At 35.7% G+C, this 23,504-nt stretch overlaps 3 protein-coding genes across 9 annotated transcripts; all 3 read right to left on the bottom strand.

The window, feature by feature from the left end:
• Positions 1–8: 8 nt before the first annotated feature.
• Positions 9–10,053, bottom strand: LOC116128339 (guanylate-binding protein 4). Of its 7 annotated transcripts, none has more exons than XR_004127744.1 (18): positions 7,702–8,009; positions 6,821–6,923; positions 5,733–5,802; positions 5,570–5,608; positions 5,371–5,488; positions 5,234–5,291; positions 4,370–4,434; positions 4,218–4,224; positions 4,052–4,112; positions 3,602–3,661; positions 3,478–3,497; positions 3,318–3,383; positions 2,796–2,963; positions 2,154–2,411; positions 1,538–1,750; positions 950–1,221; positions 313–507; positions 9–99 (listed from the first exon to the last, which is right to left on the bottom strand). XR_004127744.1 is itself a non-coding variant. In XM_031414047.1 (17 exons), exons 1-17 carry the CDS (start codon positions 9,832–9,834, stop codon positions 366–368), a joined length of 1,809 nt encoding a protein of 602 aa, XP_031269907.1. In that variant the 5' UTR covers positions 9,835–10,053; the 3' UTR covers positions 106–365. The 7 variants fall into 7 exon arrangements, 5 of the variants coding, with proteins under 5 accessions (XP_031269907.1, XP_031269906.1, XP_031269909.1 ...); XR_004127743.1 differs by having other exon boundaries at positions 98–229; XM_031414047.1 differs by lacking the exons at positions 9–99; positions 7,702–8,009 and adding an exon at positions 9,746–10,053 and having other exon boundaries at positions 106–507.
• Positions 10,054–12,417: 2,364 nt separating this feature from the next.
• Positions 12,418–13,515, bottom strand: LOC116128383 (protein ELC-like). Its single transcript, XM_031414090.1, has one exon. The coding sequence runs from the start codon at positions 13,414–13,416 to the stop codon at positions 12,421–12,423; it is 996 nt and encodes a 331-aa protein (XP_031269950.1). The 5' UTR covers positions 13,417–13,515; the 3' UTR covers positions 12,418–12,420.
• A 5,933-nt stretch (positions 13,516–19,448) lies between these two features.
• LOC116128390 lies at positions 19,449–21,822 on the bottom strand. Its single transcript, XM_031414099.1, has 3 exons — positions 20,613–21,822; positions 20,318–20,510; positions 19,449–20,173 (listed from the first exon to the last, which is right to left on the bottom strand). The coding sequence occupies exons 1-3, from the start codon at positions 21,036–21,038 to the stop codon at positions 19,608–19,610; spliced, it is 1,185 nt and encodes a 394-aa protein (XP_031269959.1). The 5' UTR covers positions 21,039–21,822; the 3' UTR covers positions 19,449–19,607.
• Between the last annotated feature and the right edge of the window lie 1,682 nt (positions 21,823–23,504).

Raw genomic sequence — 23,504 nt, 5'->3', positions numbered from 1 at the left:
TATTTTATTCTTTTGTCTTCCTTTCGCTTTGTTTTTTCCTCAGCAAGAAGACATCATACAACTATGAATTTCTTTCTGTTGTTTATAGAGAAATTGAACCTGTAATATATTTAAATGGCATTTGAAACAATCAAAATATTACATTGAATAATAATAAAAATGCTGTAAATTCTACAGTTACAGAAACTATAAGAACCGCCACGCCAATCATCAAATCATCCTTTACCCCCTTCAAAATTCCAGATTGATTGACAGATTGAGAGAACGAAAAAGATATAAGATTAAAAAAGAATTGGTCGGCAGGCTTCATACCTAAAATGAGAAAAGCTCGCCCACGTTGTTCCCCCGAGTCAATATGTGTCCTTTCAGTCTGATCTCGGCCGATTTGAGGTACCTCTACTATTGTTGTACAGAGGCAAAAGTCCGCGTGAACCATGTTTCCGTTTCCCATAACACCGCCAATAAAGTATAAATATAGCAAACATAAAACAGATTGGAACCGCCCATCTGTCTCAAGCAAAGGAAAATAAATGAAAAAGAAAGATAGATTGAGAGAAATATAATGCATCCATCAGAAAATATAATTGTTTAATATCTTATCATAAAAAATATACCAATATCCAAATTGCTTTGTGGTAACTAAGTGCCTGAGGCAACATGAGCACATTCATGTTTAGCTGAAAAACTTGATACAAAACATAGCATGCAAGCCTGTAGCATCCTAGAGTTTAGAAAATATTGACCATTCTTACAACTTTGAAGAGAAAATGGTTTCTTTCCTTTTTCGTTCCGGTCAAAATGCGGAGTGATAAACCAAATAAAAATAATTGCACCCAGCTTTGCTTTTTTGACATGTAAAACTAAGAGAATTTGCATCCTATCATGTCATTCAAATGCCAATAAAAATTATTTCAAATTTGTTACGAGGAATAATGAAATGTTCTTATACCTGTCCAAATCAATAATAGGGCTGTAGACAAGCGTTTCCCAAGTGGCAACAATGAAATGCCAAACTGGGTTGTAATAAAGAGACTCTGCCGACCAGAACAACCTTGTGTATGTCTCTAAGAAGATAAATAGTATCCATGCTCCCATTTCGATCAAAATAAACTTTATAATAAACCGTCCAATCACAACCATGACAAGGGAGAAGATCACCAGCCAATTGAAAAGCCTCTGGTTGTATTCCTTGATAAATAGAGATCGTGACTTCCCCAACATCTGCAGATATACATACAGTAATTGACAAATGTCAAGTTCAGCATAGTAGGCAACCCCAACAAATTAGATAAAAAAAATACAACTTCAACAATACAGCAAAAGAAACGAATCTTATATTTAGATGGTCACTTCCAAAGAATCAGCATCTAAATATATTTCAAATTTCTATTCTCATTTTAAGTTATAATTCAATCATATTTGTAATGTTTAATATAACTTCAGCTTAAGTTCAGGGAAATCTCAAAGTGCAGTCTGAAAGGCTCAAAAAAAGAAAAAAGAAAAAAAAAAGAACATTAAACTCAAATTAACTCCATACCTTCATCATGCGCTGCTCATAGTTTGCTTTTGAAGGTCCAACACACTCTCGATCAAAACTTTGGTTGCATTGCAGGAAACCTGCATTAAATTTGGCCATGGATGGAAGTTTGAGAACTTGAAGCTGGTCCATCTTGTCCTCGCATCTGGTATATAGTCCCTCGCAAAGCTTTGAGGATAGATATTCATTTGACAGAATGAAATTCTTATACACCTGCAGAAAGTTTCCAGAGAAAAGCATGTGAGATATTCAATGTATTGAAATGTATGGTCCTATACATTGCAGCTCCTAGAATATATGACACGGATTTCTACAGCCTCTAGCTGCAACTACAAATTTATACATGACATATCACAAGCCACATGTTGTCCAATAGCATAAAACTATCTACAATCCAATAGACTTGCTCAAAGGGCCAGTGTTATAAATAGAATGTATAATTCATATTGACAACTTGTTCATTCGAGCTCCCTACCAATTTGACAATTTTGCAAAGCCTTTTAACCAATTGCATAAATTATAAAATTATCTATGCCTTACTCTAGATAGCTAGAAGTACAGATCACAAATCATCTTCCTCAAAACAAGTATTTCATTAATTACGCTTAACCAATACCTCTCGTATCTCTTCATCCAATTGCATGACAGATTTCTTTGCGTGATGACGGCCGAAATGCTGTTCATCAAAAACCTTCATTACTTCTATTTTAGAATTTTCGTGGGCATCTTGCAAAGATTGAGCTGATAGAGGTAAGCGTAATTTCGTCATCCTTTCATTATATAGCTTCAAACAGCGCTCAAGAATACCCTTGTTGAAAACCTCCACAAGAGAGCCTGTTGATGGGATCTCCCCTTTATTCAAGGCTTCAAGTATCTGAAGGTTGAACAATGCAAATGCATATTAGCAAAAAGAATTTAGAAGAATAAGGCAAAATAAAGAAGGTAACTACAGATTGTTACCAACCAGAAAAAAAATATCAATAAAATATTATAACAGCAAAGCCATTAAGTCCAAGGATTCATTCAATTGCTAACAGGGTTATCTAAGTAACTCACTTCCATCATCATGTTTCTACTTTTGTGCCCTGTTTCTTGGCCCCTATAAGATTGTGAATCTGATGCTAATTCATGAAAGTTTAAAACAAACTCATTTTCAAATGCTCCAACTTAAATCATCATTGAGTTTCATGCGGAGATGACAATGTTAAGAAGCTTAACAAATTCTCAAACTAAAGATGATCTGAAGCTATAAAGATACCTGTTCGAGAAATGCTACAAACTCCTTGCCATTCAGAAATTTGCCCTGAACAATTTTTGGATGAATGACACTAGCAACAAGCTTTTTCAATTGCTCTCTCTTTCTAACATATGCTCGGTCAAGCTCTTCATCCTTCAAGTCACAGAGTTTTGTTCGCATCAGATGAGGCTGCAAGTTCAAATTCATGGGTTTATAAGATTATACAAGCCATTGAGAGCTCTTTCATATGCGAACAAAAAAACTGGACCTGCAGTAAATCATTATACGAACAAGAAATATATGCATCCCATGAACCCAAATCCCGTGTCTGTGTCTGTGCACAACCCCATTACATCAGAACTATTCACAACTTTTAGGACAATGAGAACACAATTAAAAAGTTTAAAATCCAATTGTCCTTTAACCATCCATGTTACTTAACATATACAATAAACAGATTTCCTGTAGAAGAACAGCGATTATAAGATACAGAATATGAGGAAAAACTTGGGAGATTATTTAAGATACAAATTAAATCCATACTTGCGGTAAGCTAAAGGCTGTGCTATTATCACCCATTACAGCCAAAGAGTCTCGGATCTGGTTAACCTGATACAGTAACAAAAAGAGAGAACTTATAATCCCAGAAAGATGATATGTCATTCATAAAGAAAAATGAAAGTACAATAGTTAGAAAAAGTACCTGATCAATATTTTTGTCTCCTGCAATTACAAAAAGAATTTTCCGTCAAAGCTTTGCTCTAAAATGCAGCAAGGAGAATGTAAACAAAATGTCTTTCCTGCATACAGGGAAAAGGAAAACAAACCATTATCATTAGGGACACGTCGAAGAGCTTCATGCACCATTTCTTGCACAGACTTCCCTTCTGTATAGCACCAAAAAATGAATGTCAGTTCACTCTTGATAGCACAAATGCAGCATATATACCACAATAAGAGTCACACCCCAGTTAGAATAGATCCTGAATTTGAAAGTACAAAAATCTATTTTACATCATTTTGCCACAAGCTTGGAGAAAGGGCGAAGAGATCCAAAGAAAAGTGGCATATGAATCAACACAAAATCTAAATACAGTTTCTTTTTAGCACATATGACATAATGTTTTAGTACTATCCTCCTCATAATATTACCCCACAAAATTTGCAGGGTGGTTGCTAGCATGCATGGCCACATTGCATTGAGTTTAAGAAAGCAATCTTAAACTCAAGTCGAAGAACTCAAACCCTTGGAAGACATCTATTAAGTATTAACTTACGCAAAAAATCACGCTGGATAAGCCACAAAAGCTTTGCTGGCTCAAAAGCAACATCTTGTCCCTACAAAAACATTCAAACAGCCATTCAATTGTGCATATCAATGGAACAACGATTCAAGTAAGAGAATATACAAAAGGAATTTCAACCAAGTTGCTAGTGTATTACCTTCACTCTACTCCCCGTAAAATATCCATAAAGCAAACCATTAAACAAGTTAGTACGGTAATATAAGTAGGGCTCTAAAAGTAATGTTACTACATAACTAGCTGATAAATTTTAGTAACATGTTGAGTTCAGAAAATAACAGAAATGCAGACCTTCCATAGAATTCTTCAGCAAGCTCAACAGCAAATGAAAGTCGAGATATATCAGCTTCTCGGATCTAATGCGCAATCAGGAAAAAAAAAACTATATATCACCAGAAAAATCAACTGAATTTAGGGAACTGCGAATGGTCTCAAAGACAAACCATAACCCTGAATACGAGTTTAAATCCTAATTCTGAGGCAATGATCCCATCCCCAGCAGAACCACATCCAGAGCTCCACCATGCCGTTAGTTCAATTAAATATAAACAAGTTAGTATTCTCATATTTAATAAGTCTCCCTAGTTTACCTCCAACAAGAATAAGTTAGAATTTCATGCATTTCCCTTTTCTTCTTTCGAGAAAGAATTCCAAGTCTTCTCGAGTTTTCAACTAGTATCTAGCATATTTATAAAGAAAAGTAATCTCACAGTCTCTTGTACTCTATAATGTCTCACATGTTTGAGACAAAACATCTAGTATCCGCAATTAAAATCATATTTTTGCCCAACATCTTATGAGCTGCATAATCTAGAAAAAGAATTATCCAACTCTTCCATCCTTAAAAGATATGATCATTACAGAAATCATAAATCCAACCTGCACCTCGCTATACATAATCCTAGAAGGGTCTTATATATACAAAAATCAACTTATATATCTAAGAGTCTAATTTTCATACCAATAGATACCTCAAATCCAGCATATAGTATTAACGTTTGCCTGAGAGGTATAATTTAACACTTAATACTAATGTCCTGACTTCTGCCTCAATGAGTTTTTTGCTTTATCTTTTCCTCTAGGCTGCCTACCATAACGACATATCAATGCATTACCACCAATAAACTAAATAAAGTTCCAGGCAGAGTAACTAACCGTCTCAGGCAGGTTATAAATTAGGACAGAACTCATTACAGTAGCCAGAGCAAAAATCCTGCAACAGGGAGCAAAATGCAAAATTATTTACGATCACCAGAGGCAAGTTCAAGATTACACAAGGACTTGGAACTTACCGGTCATCATACACATTTGACTTCCCAATACTTTCAAATCCTTCAGTATCAAGGTAAAATACAGAAGTTTTCGTGCCATCAATATCCAACTCCAGTGGAGAGCCCCAAACCCAAATCCCTGCAACAAGCAAAGAGATATTGTACATATTAAATATGCATACAGTCACTGCTATTGTGATGCCATGTCCAGTCACATTACCTTTTGTTTTTGTGTCGCGCATGTGCCCAACACCAAATCCTGTGGAGGACAAGTACATTTGATTCAAAGATCATCAATTTTGCAGCAAGTTCAATCCACGTGCATATTAATCAAAATAAGTTCCATAAAAAAAATAACTAAAAGTATATTCTAGTAAAGACACCTTCATAACAAGAAAGGGAAAGAAGCTGATTAAGCAGAAAAGATTTTCCGGAGCGGTATGGGCCAATTACCTGGATATGCATTATACAACCATCAAGATGGAGTCAAAAAGGGAGAAACAGAAGAAAAAAATTGCTTCATAGCATATTCTAATGACAAGTACAAACTTACTGTGGGCATTAGAGACAGCCAATAGCAGTCATGCTAAACGAGCATCTAGCAATATTTTACACTCAAAAGCATCATACAAATTGGTAAACATTGTCACATTATATCCTTTGGAAAGAAATAATTGTCATAAAACTGTGTAGGATGCTTTTTCCAAATTTAATTACTAAAATATTCCCAAAACTGCGTTTACTGCAATTTCAGGCCCCACGCTTGTTTTGGTAACAAAATTAAAGTATCAGATTCAGCTACATCTAGAATGCAATCACCCTTTCCAATTGTAACTCATCTCTTAACTCTTTTAACAATAGCCTTCAGATGCTGAAAAACAAGTTTAAGTCCAGAAAGGAATATCCTAGTTGGTTAGAGCTCTTCCAAAGGAGCAACAGGTCTAGAAATCGCATCCCCCGATTAAAAACTTTGGAGAGGAACAATTAAATTTGTATTTTCTACATAGGGGAGGGTGGGATGGATTTAGTGGTAAGTAAAAATAAATAAATAAACTAATAATAATAATAATAATAATAATAAAAATTTAAATATTTTGGATCCGAGTTCCATTTTTTAATGGACTGCCAAAAACAAACCCACTAATTAAAAATTAAAGATGCATCAGAAAACGAATAATGCAAAACTGATGAAATAGCTCCGTCAATCTAACAATGCATGACAAGGATCCAATACATGGGCAAACAATTAGTGTGTGCCTAGTAGCCAATAACGTCTCCCAAAAAAAAAAAGCCATCCTGGAATAATTGATCAAAATATGTGAAGGCTTTCAATTAAAAGAAGAAGAATTATTTCTTTTGTTGTTTATCATTTTATAACAAAAAATGCAAATTCCAATGATGTTTTTTGATTAAAAAAATGAAAAATAAATTACTACTACTAGATGCTCAAGAAGATGCATCTCTGGCTTACAGCAACAGCAGCAATCGGGGTTGTTATTCTTCTGATGACTTCCAAGCCTTCACTTGAAAGACGAAGTTTTGTATGACCAGGATCAGGTTCCACAATAGGAAACCTAAATGCAAAAAAGTAAAGACAAGCCTTAGTGAAATAAAATACAATTATTAACTTACTGTCTAAAACAACCAAACAAACCAAAAACAAAAAAAATCTGACAGTTAATAATTCCGGTAAAGATACATATTTACATTTAAAGTCTTTGTATTTATTTTCTAAAAACGGAGGGAAGAATAAAATAACATCTAAAGTAAGAAGTATGATTGAAGCGTTATACACAACTACTAAATCTTTTTAGTTCTTCTGTAATCTATAATCAAACAATTCCAGCAAGCTTACATAGAGTTTCACCTCGAGAGAAAACACCAAATTCTCCACTTCATGACATAACTACCAAACTTGATTAAGCTGAGCCTGTGGGCCAAATATTTGGCTATTATAATTTCTATCCAAGTACTGAACAGGTTTGCAAACTTATAATCACTCCCGCTCTCCACTAAAACCACAGAGTAGGAAATCTCAAGTTGCACCATTGCCCTCCAAGATTACTTCAAAAAATTAACTTTCTAGTAACAAAAAAGATTGTTACTTCCAAATTTCCTATGTAAGAAATTTGCTCAGCTGCTTTATGAAAGAAAAAGCAACTAACTTTACGGAAAAAAAAAAAAGACAATGTACTAACTAGATCACTGAAACATAACAAAACGGATCAAAAGTTTTCACTTTTAACTCCAAAACCAAATAAATCTTTACACGAATCTAAAATTAACTTTAAATTCCATAAAATGAATCATTAATACCCTAAATAAGGATCACAGAACTAAAATCAAACTTACGCTCGGTGAAAATCCTCAATTGAGAGCGACCCAGATGCGAAAAAGCAAAGAAGAAGCGAGAAAACCAAACCCCGACTCAAATTCGCCATAACTCAAAAAACGAGCAGAGCCCAATAGTTATCTCCCGAATGCGGTAAACCGTGGAGCTTGTATAAGAAACTGTACGGACAATAAAGCAATCATGAGAAAAGAAACAAAGTGGGATTTGACGACAGAAGGGTAATGGCAAAGAATGAGATCTCGAGAAACAATGAAGATTGGTGCACGTTAAGAATCATGCAACCGCAAGGTTTGATTTTTGCATCTACAGAGAAAGAAACAGAGGACGGTTTTTTTCAAACCCGAACGAGGGTGCAGAGACAAAGAAAATCGGAATGTCGCTATAAAATGACGGTTTGGTCCTTCAATTAATTTGGAGCCAGAGAAAGCGACGAAAGTGGCAGGGGTATTATCGAAAGTTAACTCATGATACGGTGTGAGTCTTGTTGAGAGGAACGATACTTTGGTTACGGTGGGCACGTGTGATGATCTGATTGATCGATCTGCGGTGTTATAAAGAACTTGTGTCCAAAGCTTGACTTTTAACGAGTGACTTTTTTTATGACAAAAAGGAGTTCACAGGGGCTGGGCTTAGTCACTAAGGTCAATATTTGGGCCAGATTGGGGTCGTGATCAGCTCCCATTCAAGTGAGAATGGGCCTAATATGGGCCCGAGGGCTACTTTGTTTAGTTTTTTTAAATAGTATTAAATTCTGAATAGTATTTAATCAAATAGAATAGGATCCTGAGAATGTGTTTGGTATATTTTTTAAAAACAATTTCTAAAAATATTTAGATTATTTTTTAACACCTTACATTTGTTAATTTAACTAAACACCCCTTACAATAAAAATTTATAAATTAACAGAAACACCCTCACCTACCCAATAATTGTCGACAAACAACCACCACTGTCAAGTGTGGCCGAAAGTCATCGGGATGGTGCACGACTGGCCATTCGTGAGCCAATTTGGCCTTTGATCCACCATGGATTATGTCGAAAATAGCCAAATCCATGGTGGATCTGGTCGAAACCGGACAAATCAACGCATGACCGGTCAGATCCAGCCAGTTATGCATTGTTACGATGCTGGTAGACGACGACAGTGGTGGCTGCTGGCAAGTGATAGTGGCTTGGGTGGGCGAGGATGTTTTTATTAATTTTAAAACTTTTATTGGAAAGATAATTATTAATGTTTTAAGTTGAATAGAATACCATTGTATTTAGGAGAATTTTTTTTTTTTTTTTTTTTTCCAGCCAATAGGTTTCAGTTGTTGGGTTGTGCCACTGTAGATCCATACCATAAGAGGAATGTAGAAGGGCTGAATGAGGCAGATCAGTAGTTGGGCCTATATTAATATTATGCATGTGGGTCGATTTGGTTGTATTAAAGGGTTGAGCTTGCATTTGGTTCGGTTTTTACAAGGAAAATTATTTTAGCCATCATTAACTTTATCAGTAGCTCCTCCATTCTATAATATTTCAATGTCTGTAATCTTATTATATATTTAATTAAAAAATTTAAGTTATTCAATCTTTGTTTGAACAAGTCTGTGGTTGTTGGATTTCTAGTGATATTTTCAAAGTTTGGACTTGTCTAAATGAATTAAATTGTGTGATGACAAATTGACAATTGGGGTGCTCTATTTAATTGTCAATTATCTAGTTTTGTANGAAATCTCAAGTTGCACCATTGCCCTCCAAGATTACTTCAAAAAATTAACTTTCTAATAATAAAAAAGATTGTTACTTCCAAATTTCCTATGTAAGAAATTTGCTCAGCTGCTTTATGAAAGAAAAAGCAACTAACTTTACGGAAAAAAAAAAAAGACAATGTACGAAGTACTAACTAGATCACTGAAACATAACAAAACGGATCAAAAGTTTTCACTTTTAACTCCAAAACCAAATAAATCTTTACACGAATCTAAAATTAACTTTAAATTCCATAAAATGAATCATTAATACCCTAAATAAGGATCACAGAACTAAAATCAAACTTACGCTCGGTGAAAATCCTCAATTGAGAGCGACCCAGATGCGAAAAAGCAAAGAAGAAGCGAGAAAACCAAACCCCAACTCAAATTCGCCATAACTCAAAAAAAGAGCAGAGCCCAATAGTTATCTCCCGAATGCGGTAAACCGTGGAGCTTGTATAAGAAACTGTACGGACAATAAAGCAATCATGAGAAAAGAAACAAAGTGGGATTTGACGACAGAAGGGTAATGGCAAAGAATGAGATCTCGAGAAACAATGAAGATTGGTGCACGTTAAGAATCATGCAACCGCAAGGTTTGATTTTTGCATCTACAGAGAAAGAAACAGAGGACGGTTTTTTTCAAACCCGAACGAGGGTGCAGAGACAAAGAAAATCGGAATGTCGCTATAAAATGACGGTTTGGTCCTTCAATTAATTTGGAGCCAGAGAAAGCGACGAAAGTGGCAGGGGTATTATCGAAAGTTAACTCATGATACGGTGTGAGTCTTGTTGAGAGGAACGATACTTTGGTTACGGTGGGCACGTGTGATGATCTGATTGATCGATCTGCGGTGTTATAAAGAACTTGTGTCCAAAGCTTGACTTTTAATGAGTGAATTTTTTTATAACAAAAAGGAGTTAACAGGGGCTGGGCTTGGTCACAAAGGTCCATATTTGGGCCAGATTGGGGCCGTGATTAGCTCCGATTCAAGTTAGAATGGGCCTAATATGGGCCCATGGTCAGCCCATGAAATGTCACAAAAACAGTAGCAAGCCATTTGGTCAATAAAAAACTCAAGCACGTCACGGCTGCGTTTGTTTAGTTTTTTTTTAAATAGTATTAAAATATGATAAGATTATGAGATTGTGTTTAATATATTTTTTAAAAATATTTTCTGAAAATATTTAGATTATTTGTTAACACCCTATATTTGTTAATTTAGTTAAACACTCCTATAATAAATAAATTAACAGAAACACCCTCACCTACCTAATATTGTCGACAACCAACCACCACTGTCAAATGTGGTCGAAAATCACCAGGATGGTGCACGACTGGTCATTCATGCGCTAATCTAGCATTTTCTAATAAGATCCATCATGGATTATGACAAAAATGATCAAATCTATGGTGGATCTGACCGGAAATGGATAGATCGGTACACGATCAGTTAGATCCAGCCGGTCGTGCTTCGTTACAACGTCGACAGTGATGGCTGCTTGCGGTGATAGTGGCTTAGATGGGCAGGGTGTTTTTGTTAATTTTAAAACTTTTATTGAAAAGGTAATTGTTAATGTTTTGAGTTGAGTAGAGTGTGATTGAATTTTGAAGAATATTAAAAAAACACACACACACAATTTACATTTTTTATGATAGGATAGTGTTAAAATAGTGAAACAAGGGAACCTGGTTGAGCTTGCATTTGGTTCGGTTTTTACAAGGAAAATTATTTTAGCCATCATTAATTTTATCAGTAGCTCCTCCATTCTATAATATTTCAATGTCTGTAATCTTATTATATATTTAATTAAGAATTTACCATAAATCAATGTGTTAACTAGAAAATTGTTTTTAAGTTATTCAATCTTTGTTTGAACAAGTCTGTGGTTGTTGAATTTCTAGTGATATTTTCAATGTTCGGACTTGTTTGTGTGATGACAATTGGGGTGCTCTATTTAATAGTCAATGATCTAGTTTTGTATTCTCCTTTGGATTTTTAAACTCCAAACTCTTGCTTCGACTCTACAAACTTTGAATTTTTATATGTTTTACTACCGACTTCATGTTTCTAGTTTGAATGTACGTTGATATGATTTTACATGAGGGCAAATTAAAAGGGAAAAATAAACTCAAACATGAAAAAACTACCATACTAAATAAATAAAAAACGAGGCATAAATTAATATTACCATTTATAATAAATGAATATAACTTGGTAAAAAACGAACAATAAAAATTAATTTCAATTTTGGAATTATGATATATAGTGGTTGTTTTGTTAATCTACTCTATATTATTTTTTTAATCTTGTGGGGGCATAAGCCCCCACTCAGCCTTTGTTTATATATATATATATAGAGAGAGAGAGAGAGAGAGAAAGAGAGAGAGATGCATAATCCTAATAAATTAATATTAGGATGTCTTGACTAGATAATTATTATTATTGTTGTTGTTATTGTTATTATTAATTATATAGGAAGGTTTGAGAGTACCATTTCTCTTACTCAAGTTGTAACACAATTAATAAACCATTAGATTAATGTGTTTCAGTGGCTGAGATTATATCTAAATTTAGGAATTCATTATGTTCATTAATTATGCAAGGTATATTGAATCTCAAACACCTCAAAGTGCATTGATCCAATGGCTATAAATTATGTCATATTTTGTATCAAATAAATGGTGCTCCCAAATCTTCTCATAATAATAATAACTCTCCAGTCAATACAATTCTAATATAATTTTGTCAAACTCATATATATTCACTTTTCAATTTATTACATTAGATTAAAATGATAATTTACAACCCAAATCCGATGATGATATATGCATAGTCCTGATAAATTTATTCAGGACATTTAAGAAAAAAAAAATATATATATAATATATATTGTACTAGTGCTCTCTTTATAAAAGTTCACTCAATTGGAAGCTCAATGAGAAGGAAAGATAGGTGATATGAATCCACCCAAAGGAGACTAAATACGTATATCCCAACCTTTTAATTTGACCAAAAAATCTCTGTGAAAGAATTGCTCTCTGGCCAACATTCTAATCTGCCTAATATAAATCTCAAAGCTCACAACTTCTTCTTCAAGTGCCTTATCCAATGCATATATCACATCCTCTACAGCTTTATCAGCAGCCAATTTTTCAACCACTATTTTCGACCCCTCACCAATCGCTTCAAATGCATCTTCAATTTCATTCATAACTTCAAACGACTTCGGATCATTTGCGGCCAACCAACTCCTCAGCACATCAGCTTTGTCACCCAACTCCATCGCTCTCTCCTTCAGCTTCTTCCTTTCCATCTCCAGCTCAGTAACTATATTCTCAATAACACCGGCTCTCTTCTTCATTTCTACTTGTAATATCGATAGCTCCTCTATTTCTTCCGCTGTCTTGGACATCACTGCCGCCGCATCGTAGTGAAGCATCGCCGAAAGGCGGTCGAGAGCCTCCCGTTTCGAAGCGAAAGAAGGGTGAGACAAAGTAGGACCGGGGGAAGAATTAGCGAAGGGATGATCGTGAGAAAAGATTTTGACAAGATTGTGAACAAGTTCGGACAAATTGTGTCCCGGGTAAGACCAAGTTTGAAGATAAGCCGAGGCGATTCCTCCACATGAATCAACAAAAGGATGATTATGGTGATGATGATTCGCGTTGTTTGAGGAAATAAACACCATGGGAGGTATGAAAGGGTAGCTTTCATGAACCCAAATGGTGAGGTGAATAGGAGGTGTGGAAGAAGAGACATGGAGATATCCAGTGGCGTTTAAAAGGTTCACTGTGGTGCCATCGTTGTGAGTAAATGAATCGTTTGAAGGAATGAAGGTGGGGTAATCTTGAAGAAATGAAATGAGGTGTTTTCGGATGAGCCATTTTTGCTCAGAGTCTGTGTAGGATAGAGAAAAAGGAGTTGTACAAGAAAGTGCAGCATCTATGAATTGGATTGAAGATGTTGGCGCCATTGATATGCTTAATTTTAGTCTAACTGGAGTAGAAGATGAGTTAATATAATTAAATCTGGCTAAGATTGAACAGGATTTATTTGATTTGATACAATAAAAAAAGACTTGAAAGATTAAATCAATTTAAAGTCTACTTTCAGTTGGGCTTGAGAAATTTCCAAGTTCCTTCGGCCAATACTCAGTTTGACTCAGCAATCTCTTGTTATGTTTTGATCAGTCTATTTCATGTGTTTCACTTAAGTGAATGAATGAACTTAGACGGAAGTTCTGGTTTAATAATTGATCTAAAATTGAGAATAATAAGAGATAAAAAAATTTGAACTTGAGGCCTACGTTACTCGGAAACTTAAATTATTTGATAAAAGTCAAACAATACTAATATTCAAGTCGAGCATATACGCAAGAAAAATTAATGAGAACAAACAAATTCATTATCATTGAAAGACTTTTGTGGTTATGTGGGGTAGAACATATTCAGCTTGGATTTTTCTTCTGAGCTTTAGTATTCTATTAAATAAAGAATAGAACATGTCATATTATCTTCTCGGTTGAGCAAAGATCTAGGTTGAAAGATTATCTATACGCTATATAAATAAGAAATTTCCAAGCAACCAAACAAACCCTTATTCTAATTCCAAGCTCATAAGGCAGAAGTTATATATTAGTTGATTTGGGAATACGATGAGGGCATCACTTTGGAGACCCAAAATTAATTAATCTTCAAAAATGTTGACTTGGTTCGGTTATTCAATCTCATTCAACGCTTGTATATCTCCCCTCTAGGCCTAAAATAGAGAAAAGTAATGGCCCATGGGTTTGAAACAACAGTTCTATGTCTCCCCTCTAGGCCCAAAAGAGAGAAAAGTAATGGCCCAAAGTTGAAATACAAGCCTTTACCAATCTTGAAGGTGAAAATTAATTAAAGAAAAGAAAGGTAGGTTGGTTGGTATTGGTTGTAGGTGTGAGATGGAGGGTTTGGTAATTGGTACTTGAAACATGATTCAAGCCAAACTTTTGCCTAATAAAGCAAAGATTAGTCCTTTTCTTCTTCAATGGTATGATTGTCAATGGAACCTATTTCTTTACTCTTGGTAAGGGTTCTTTTTTTTATTTTTCTCTTTGGACTTTTGCGTGTTATATGGGGTACCCTCTTTACCTTTACCTTTTTTAACCCACATTCTATTGGAAGAGGCCAATACCCTTTACCTAATGCTTTTTACCAATTACCCACCATCCTTCCTTCACTTTCTAGACATCTCTAATAACCAATAACAAATATAGGTCTGTTTGGTTTGGGTCAATTTATTCAAGTAGAGCTTATTGAAATATAATTTCTCAAAATAAAGGATTTATGAGGGGAGTTCTTGATTGTTTGATTATAAAAATGGAATCGAAAATGATTTTAATACATTTTCTTATGAGTCTAGTCAATGGATAAATCCGAGTAAAAAGACAGGTATTATTCATATAACCATATTTGGTCGGGCCGGCCCGTGGTGAAAGTAATATGTTTGGCCCAAGCTAATCAAGAAAAAAGGAAATTGTACAAAGTACTATCTGGGAAGTGGGGCAAAGTCTGAAAAGATGTAAAATCGGATGCATCTGAATCAAAAACAGTGACTGAATTAATGTAAGGAAACTGTTTGTACAAATGCCAAATCGAAGGACAACAAGAAGAAGAAGATGTAAAAATTTGAGTGGTCCAGAAAGAAAGTAAGTGTTTTAGGATTATGAGACATGAAATGAAACTCCCGTGTCGTGTCCATTACACCGACAGACACAGATATTCTTGGTGAAAATTTGTCCGTTACAAACACAAATAGAGATAAACTTTAATTGAAACCTCAAGTGAAAAAAAAAAAAAAAAACGAATCCTCCTTGCTTTTTTTTTTTCTTCTTCTTCTTCTTCTTCTTCCGTTTTTGCTCTTACAAAGAGCAAAGTAAAATCTCTGGTCCAGCTGCCACAATATCAGTTTTGGTCCCCGTTTTGGAATCAAAATCATTCAAAACAAAAGGTTGATTTACATTCCGAAAAAAAAAAAATATTAATATAAAAACCTTGTTTGCATGTGACTTAATCTATCGACCTTTTTTTTTTTTTTTTTNTTAGGGTTTAGGGTTTAGGGTTTAGGGTTTAGGGTTTAGGGTTTAGGGTTTAGGGTTTAGGGTTTAGGGTTTAGGGTTTAGGGTTTAGGGTTTAGGGTTTAGGGTTTAGGGTTTAGGGTTTAGGGTTTAGGGTTTAGGGTTTAGGGTTTAGGGTTTAGGGTTTAGGGTTTAGGGTTTAGGGTTTAGGGTTTAGGGTTTAGGGTTTAGGGTTTAGGGTTTAGGGTTTAGGGTTTAGGGTTTAGGGTTTAGGGTTTAGGGTTTAGGGTTTAGGGTTTAGGGTTTAGGGTTTAGGGTTTAGGGTTTAGGGTTTAGGGTTTAGGGTTTAGGGTTTAGGGTTTAGGGTTTAGGGTTTAGGGTTTAGGGTTTAGGGTTTAGGGTTTAGGGTTTAGGGTTTAGGGTTTAGGGTTTAGGGTTTAGGGTTTAGGGTTTAGGGTTTAGGGTTTAGGGTTTAGGGTTTAGGGTTTAGGGTTTAGGCTTACTGTTTATTCATGCGTTAAACTGTGACCCACTTATTTTTTAAGTTAAATTTTGCCCATAGTTTAGGGTTTAGGGTTTAGGGTTTATTTCAATGTTTTGCCCCAAAAAAATGTACAAAATCCTCATGATTTTTTTTTTTTTTTTTTGTTGTGAAATAAGTTTACCTGTACTTTTTTTCGAGAAAGGAAAGTTGTTACAGATATTTTAATTAACATGGGTTCTGTTATGCCTGAAAATATAGGGCTAACGCAATGCTCAATCAGCATAAAAAAGTTAGAGTTTAGGTAGGTCCGCAGCCAGTTAGAAGCGGTCACGTCGTGTGGTGACAGGAACAACACACTTCTGTTAGTAAAGTGGGTACGCGCCAGATCAGCCAGAAGCTGTAGTGATTCCACGTGTCCAATCCCTGCACCAAATCTCATAAATCACTCTAGAAGGTGGGCAATGTGACATAAAGAAGGATTTGCACAGATAATGCCACCAACTCATAGATTTAGTAATGATAACCTTAATCCATCCCACTATAAATTGAGAGCTCTTCTCTCAATTATGGGATTAGCTACTCTCTCTAAAAAAGATACAACATTCTCTCTCTTGTACAATCATTTGTAAGTCAGTCTGTTTACGCAACCTGACCTCTATCATTAATACAAAAATCAGTGGACGTAAGATTCGCTTCCTTAGCATCTGAACCACTTTAAACGCTGTTTTCCATTACATTTACTCTCATTTTCATATTCACGTGTATCCTCTGGGCCTGCTCAATATTTTACATGTGCATTTGGTTGGTGTCAAAATCACGCATCAACATGTTTGAATTTGAATTCCCATCAATGATAGAATTATATGATTTTATTTCGCCCATCCTAAATATGGATTTCCTTAATTTGTAATCCAATTTTATGCACATGTTTTCTTTAATCTTTATGCATACATGCACTATATATTTTTTATTTTCCTTTTAATAAATTCCCTCACCCAAAAAAAAAAAAAAAAAGGTCAATATGAAATGGGATGACATGTTTTATGTTGACAAACATAAAATAAATGAATATGATAAGATAGAGAAAAAATGAAACTTAGAAAAGAAAAATGAAGGCAAACAAAGAAATGTAAGTATCTAAACTTGAGGGCAATGTCCAAACTGTAAATCACAGGCAAACCAAATATTCTGTGGACAAGTAAACAGATTAAGAGAAAGTTAAATAAAGTAGGTGGTGGGGCACTTTCACAAAGTAATACATTAATGTCAAAATTTTAGACCAATTTTTTGTTTTTTTTAATCACAAAATAGAAACAGGACCCCACCAAATAGCTTATTATAATTATTATTAAGATCGAATTACATGTTGCCCCTTAATCTATCATCAGGTGACCGTTTTCTCCCTTAGTTCTGGAAACACCCAATGTTACCCTCATTTTTCGAATTCAAATGTCAAACTTAACCAGGAAAGGATAATCTTACCAATTCATCTAGCGTATATAACATTAAGAAAGCCTAACCTAACCCAAAGACTAAAATATTTCGATTAAATATAAATAAATCCTAAAATCTCTCAAATTGAATTTCCCTAAAATACACACACCCTAACAATTCAAAAGCATCAAATTTACCTAATTTTTATTAATTAGGTAAAACTGGAATTTTAATGGTGAAATCTGGTCAAATAGAACTGAAAAGGAGGAGTCGGAAACTTATTTTCAAAGCAAAGAAGAAAAAAACATTGTGATAGATTGGGGGTCACAATGTGATTCAGCCACATCAATACTTATCGTCTTCTCCTGAGTGTCCTGACCCTACGCAACCTTTTTAAATTCAGAGAAATGGATAGCACCTTTATTACGATAATACATAAATAAGTACAGACACAGAGTGTCACTAAATTTTACAGAAGCAATGATTGTTCCGGGATGCTCTGTCCTGTGTTTAGAATATGAAAAATAAAATTGAAAAGAACAATTTCCTAGATAGAATTTGGACCCAGAAGTTAAGAAAGAGGCAGAAGAGGACAAGTTAGGTGAGGGGGTGAGAAAAAGATAAAAGAGTAAAAGCTGAGGCTAAAGAGAGAGCAACTGCATTCTCTATGAGAATAGTTTTTTTTTTTCTTTAAATAATAATAATAATTTTTGGGTTTCTGGGTTTCAGAGTTTAGGAAGATGGCATCATTGTTTCGTTGTNCCTGACCCTACGCAACCTTTTTAAATTCAGAGAAATGGATAGCACCTTTATTACGATAATACATAAATAAGTACAGACACAGAGTGTCACTAAATTTTACAGAAGCAATGATTGTTCTGGGATGCTCTGTCCTGTGTTTAGAATATGAAAAATAAAATTGAAAAGAACAATTTCCCAGATAGAATTTGGACCCAGAACTTAAGAAAGAGGCAGAAGAGGACAAGTTGAAGTTAGGTGAAGGGGTGAGAAAAAGATAAAAGAGTAAAAGCTGAGGCTAAAGAGAGAGCAACGGCATTCTCTATGAGAATAGTTTTTTTTTTTCTTTAAATAATAATAATAATTTTTGGGTTTCTGGGTTTCAGAGTTTAGGAAGATGGCATCATTGTTTCGTTGTAAACAAGAAGTTCTGCTTTCGGTGAGGAGCAGAGAAGAAAGAGATGGGTATCTAATTGGTTTATTTTAATAAAATGGGTTTATTACGTGTCACTCTTTATGTTTTGCATAATTACACTTCCCCACAATTTTGAGAAACTAACATTTTCACCCACAAAGTTGAATCTAATGGTCCAGCAAAATTAAAGGAAAAAATATTCTATATTGGTGGGTTTTAACAAAGTTGGAGAGGAAAAAGAAGATATCCATTTACGGGGTTTAAGCAAAATTGGAGGGGAGAAACTATTTCTACCAAAACTCAGGGGGTGGCAATGTAATGAACTCTAAACTTGAGGCAGGTGATGAAGACAAAAGCTGAATTTGATGGTTAAACAAAGTATTGTAATTTGTAAAGCCAAGTTTGTTGCTTGAAATTGAAGTCCCCTATGACTTTTGAAAAGGGGAAGCTTCGAGTCGCTGCATTTTGTAGTTAGCATAAGTGACTTTGCCTATGTTACAAGTAAAAGTTTTTGTTACTTCTTCTTTCAACGGCCCCAAATAAATTTCTACCTACCAGTAATTAATGAAATGATGAAGAGCAGATTGGTGAATTGGATTAATTAATTCTTTCATATCTGGAGCAATGTATAATCTAAATGAACTTGTGAGCGGCCATTTTTGACTGAGATTCTCACCTCAAAAGACTACAGTTGAAACCATTCCATTCATTCCTCAAAGAGGGTTAATCAGAAAACCATGTGACAAGATTTACCTTAAAAATAGATATTGTAGGTCCTCGCACTGCTCGAGACTGCACGAGTTCTCTTCTATCTTCATCGTCAAATTCTGTTCTTCTATATTAAATTTAACATAAATAAATAAATAAATAAATAAAGAATTTCTTCAATTTAGCTATTCATATGAGGATTTTATTGATGATATTAGTAAAAACACCCTTACATAAAAAGCAGAAGGGGATTTATATGGTGGTATATGATGACACCCATATTAGATTTATCTCAAGAAGATTACAAAAAAAAAAAAAACACCAAAATTTTCATGGCTGATGATCTTCAATGACTGAAGCCAAACCAGTCACAATCCTAGCTCCAATCTGCAGACTCTTGGGCTTAATTTCAGGTGGTTTCCAGTCTTTCACCACCGTCTTCACTTTCTTCTCTTCCTCCGAACTCTCAGACAAAACAAACATGGACTCTCCCAATTCACCATCATCCACCGAGTTATTGTCGTTGTTATTCTTCTCCCCACGACTCACCTCAAACTCAGTTTCAGATAAGCCCTGCAGAGGCTGGTTGTTCTCGATTTCCGGATGGGATTCGTGTGCACGCGGATGAGGAGAGAGCCACTTGGCTTTGATGTAATCGGCTTTTCTCCATGGAGGAACATGCATTCCTTTCTTCTTAAGGCTCTGTTTGGCCGCCTCCGATACGATCCCTATAATCTTCTGAAGACGATCCGCTTTACCCACAAAGATGTAAGGCAGTGTTTGGAGAATAGATTTATAAGCCTTGGTAGACCGAGCTATTTCGAATTCTGACCTGAAGTCAATGTCAATTATCAATCTCTCGCCTTGAATTATCACGTCTATGTATTCGTAATCTCCTGTTTCCAAAAGAACAATTTATCAAAATTAATTTTTTATTTGGTTGAGGATAAGATAAAATCAATTCCTTTTCGTTCCTACATTTTCTGAGGAAACAAACAGATATGTTTTGTATTTGTATAATCAGAAGAGAGAGAAAGTACCGGCGGGATAAGAGGGGGATTTATCCCAATGAGATTTACAAATAGAGGCGTCGTATCCGAGTGACAACAATCCATCAGTCACAATCTTCCTGAAATTATCGTCTTTCCGTTTACAGATCTTGTTCTTCTCTACAATCTTCGCCGTGTCCGCTAGTAAATTCCTTTCACAAACGCTCGCGCAAGGCACCAAACTCTGTTCCATTCAATATAAAATTAAATAAATCAAACATTTTTTTTCACTGAAGAAGAAGAAGATTTCAACAAGATTGATTTATAATTTGTTTGCTTTTAGCACCTTGAGAATTTCACATGCTTCGCCAGAGGAAGCGAGGTTGGAGTCGCCGAAATAAGAGTCCAATTCGTCTTCAGAGCTGTCGTTACAGCTGCCATTGAAGCAGTTGCAACGGCTGCGGCCACACCGGACAGCGCCGGATTGTTGTTTCTCGTTGTTCTCCTCGATAAAGTTCTGCACCATCTTCGCCAAGCAGACTGAGCTAGGCTCGAAGTCAGCCAAGCCACCACCATTGGAGCTGTCCTTGCTGAAATGTAGCGGCGGCTCCTCAACGACGACGCCAGCCTTTTCTGCGGCTGAATTTCTCAAAAACTGGCGCTCGAAGAGCCGCTTGAGTCTCGATTTCACTACCGGCTTTACTGGTTCGGAATGAACCCATTCTTCTGCTGTGTGAGAGTCGATTGGTTGGATCTTCATCGGAAAAGGCATGATCACCGTCGATCAAGAAATACAATGACCGATCTTTCAAAAAAAACATAAAAATTTCTCCATTTTTTCAAAACCTAATCTTGTTTCTTGAGTTAACAAACTTGTAGTTAGTTTATAAACCAAAATTACACAATCGAACAAAATCCCTAAACTCCTCTACACTAATCCTCCTAAATTCTTCACCTATAATTCCAAAATACGAGAACGAAGAAAGGTTATTAATGCTTTAAAGAAAACTAAACATTAGTTTAAAATTTAGTAAACCCAAAAAAAAAAAAAAAAAGTGAGGCTTCTACTCTCTACACATCCATCGAAACAATCAATCTCTCTCTTTTAACCAGATCAGCGAACCGAATCTACACAGAAACCCAAAGTTTCTTCAAAATCCAAAGCGTTTACCCAAAATTCCAGAATCTTAAGCTAAAATAAGTACCTTTTAACTGCGATTATTATATACTATTATGCCTCTGATTTGCTAGACAAAGCATGGAATAACTTCGAAACTCTGCTAAGTAAAGTCCCTTTTGCTTAGGGTTTCAAATACGGTTAAAGTTGCCGAAATACGTGACGAGACGAGAACATGACGTTTTGGCTTTCGCAATTGAAACAACGACCGGTCGCTGAAGCCTCCATTTTTTCCGGACAAGAGTTTCAACGTCCGGCTAGTTTTCGCCGGACCGGTGACGAGAAATTGAACGAGAAAAAGAGGAGAGACAGAAAGACAAAGTGGAAAGAAAGTGATAAAATGGAATTGAGAGCTTCGATTGTGTGTGGTTTTGGCTTTAGCGGGGGAACGATAAAGAAAGCGGAGCAGATGGTGTGGGCTTTATATGGAGGACGGTGAGTAGTGCTGACATGTACTAATTTGCCACGTGTTCATCCTACGTGGCAGAACACAGAATCTGTTGTGCACAGGGTACGTGTCAAGGGATAAAACTGGTCCTCCTCGTGGCTTCTTTCACACTTTCCCACGTTATGGCGTGATGACGATAAGGCTAACTCTAATTCTGAAATTACCCTTAACATTTTGCCGAAGTACGTGCTAGTGGATTCACCTCCCTCGTGATACGGAGGCTTTTAAAACCGTTTCGCAATCGTGGCAAGGGCAGATTCGAGAAAACAAAAACTTTTTGCTTAAATTTACGTGCGGATACAATTTGACTAAAATACCCTCTTTCTACGAGAGGATAAATACCAAACGGATTTATATCTTGACGAGTAGTTGAAGTGCAGAAAAGGTTAGTACAGTAATTTAAAATGTTCAAACTTCCAAGTTTAGTTTAGTCGCTTTGACGAAAATGCCCACATTGACACTCGAGGCAGGTAATTAACACGAGTCAAACACTCAACGTCGTGTCGCTGAGGCAAGCGGACAGGTGGATAAGATGGTCAATTCGTGTAGCGGTAAAAAGTAAATAAGTAAAAATGAGGCGGTGGATTTTTACGGATGAAGGGTGAGTGGTAGGTGGGGTCCACATGCAATGACTAATGCGTATTTGTTGTCACGTACAAGGGGGACCTGTAACTACAATGCAGGAGGGCTAATTTGGGAAAGACAAGGAATTTTATGTTTTATCTTTCTTTCACGAAACGCGTTGTTGGGACGTCGTTTAGTAGGACTAGAACGTTATGCGTTGGGAATTGAGCAGATTTGATGTAGACACGTGTCGGATAACTGGATATGAAAACGGTTGGATACTTCAAAATTTAAATTCCTTGTTCTTTTTAATTTAATAATCCGTAATAAAAATGAAACGTAATAAGAGTGGTCCAATAATTCTTTTAATTTATCAGCTAATATGAGACCGTTGATTAAATGAAAAAAAAAATTATTTAATTTATTGTTGGGTATCTTTTGTGAGTGGTGGACGAGATACAGAGATGTGTTTATGTCAAAAATATCTTAATAATTATTAGAAATTGTTATGACTAAGAAATCAAAGGCTGACGTGGAGTTGCGTGATGAAACGTGGCTTGCTCCCGTCAGAACGGTAAGCGCACGTCAGGTCTGCCAAACGCCCTGGTGCTCCCACGTATCCGCTAGCCTGCTCCAAATCACGTGAAATCGGCTTGGAAAATGGGTAATGGGACGTAAAATCAGATTAGGTCCTGACAATCACACCAACCCAAGGATTTAGTGATGATTACGGACATTCAACTGGGTATAAGAAGAGGAAGACCCCTTCATTAAAGGGATTGGACAATTTTACATTTGTATTCTCTCTCTCTAAACAAAGCATTGTATAGACTATCCAATCATTTATAAGTCAGTCCGCTTTAGCGACCTGACCGACACTATCAATATCAATACAAATCAGTGGACGTAGGACTTGCTACCCTAGCATCCGAACCACTTTAAAAACTCTGATAGCATTTATTTCGTATTCATAATCCCTATTCACGTGCGTTCCTTGCCCAATCAACGTTGCACACGTGTCGATTGGTTGGTGCCAAAATCACGCATCA

Source organism: Pistacia vera, unplaced genomic scaffold (assembly GCF_008641045.1).
Source record: "Pistacia vera cultivar Batoury unplaced genomic scaffold, PisVer_v2 Contig2, whole genome shotgun sequence".
Classification (NCBI taxonomy): domain Eukaryota; kingdom Viridiplantae; phylum Streptophyta; class Magnoliopsida; order Sapindales; family Anacardiaceae; genus Pistacia; species Pistacia vera.
Note: the sequence above shows the minus strand (reverse complement) of the source record. Positions and strands in the feature narration are given on the sequence as shown.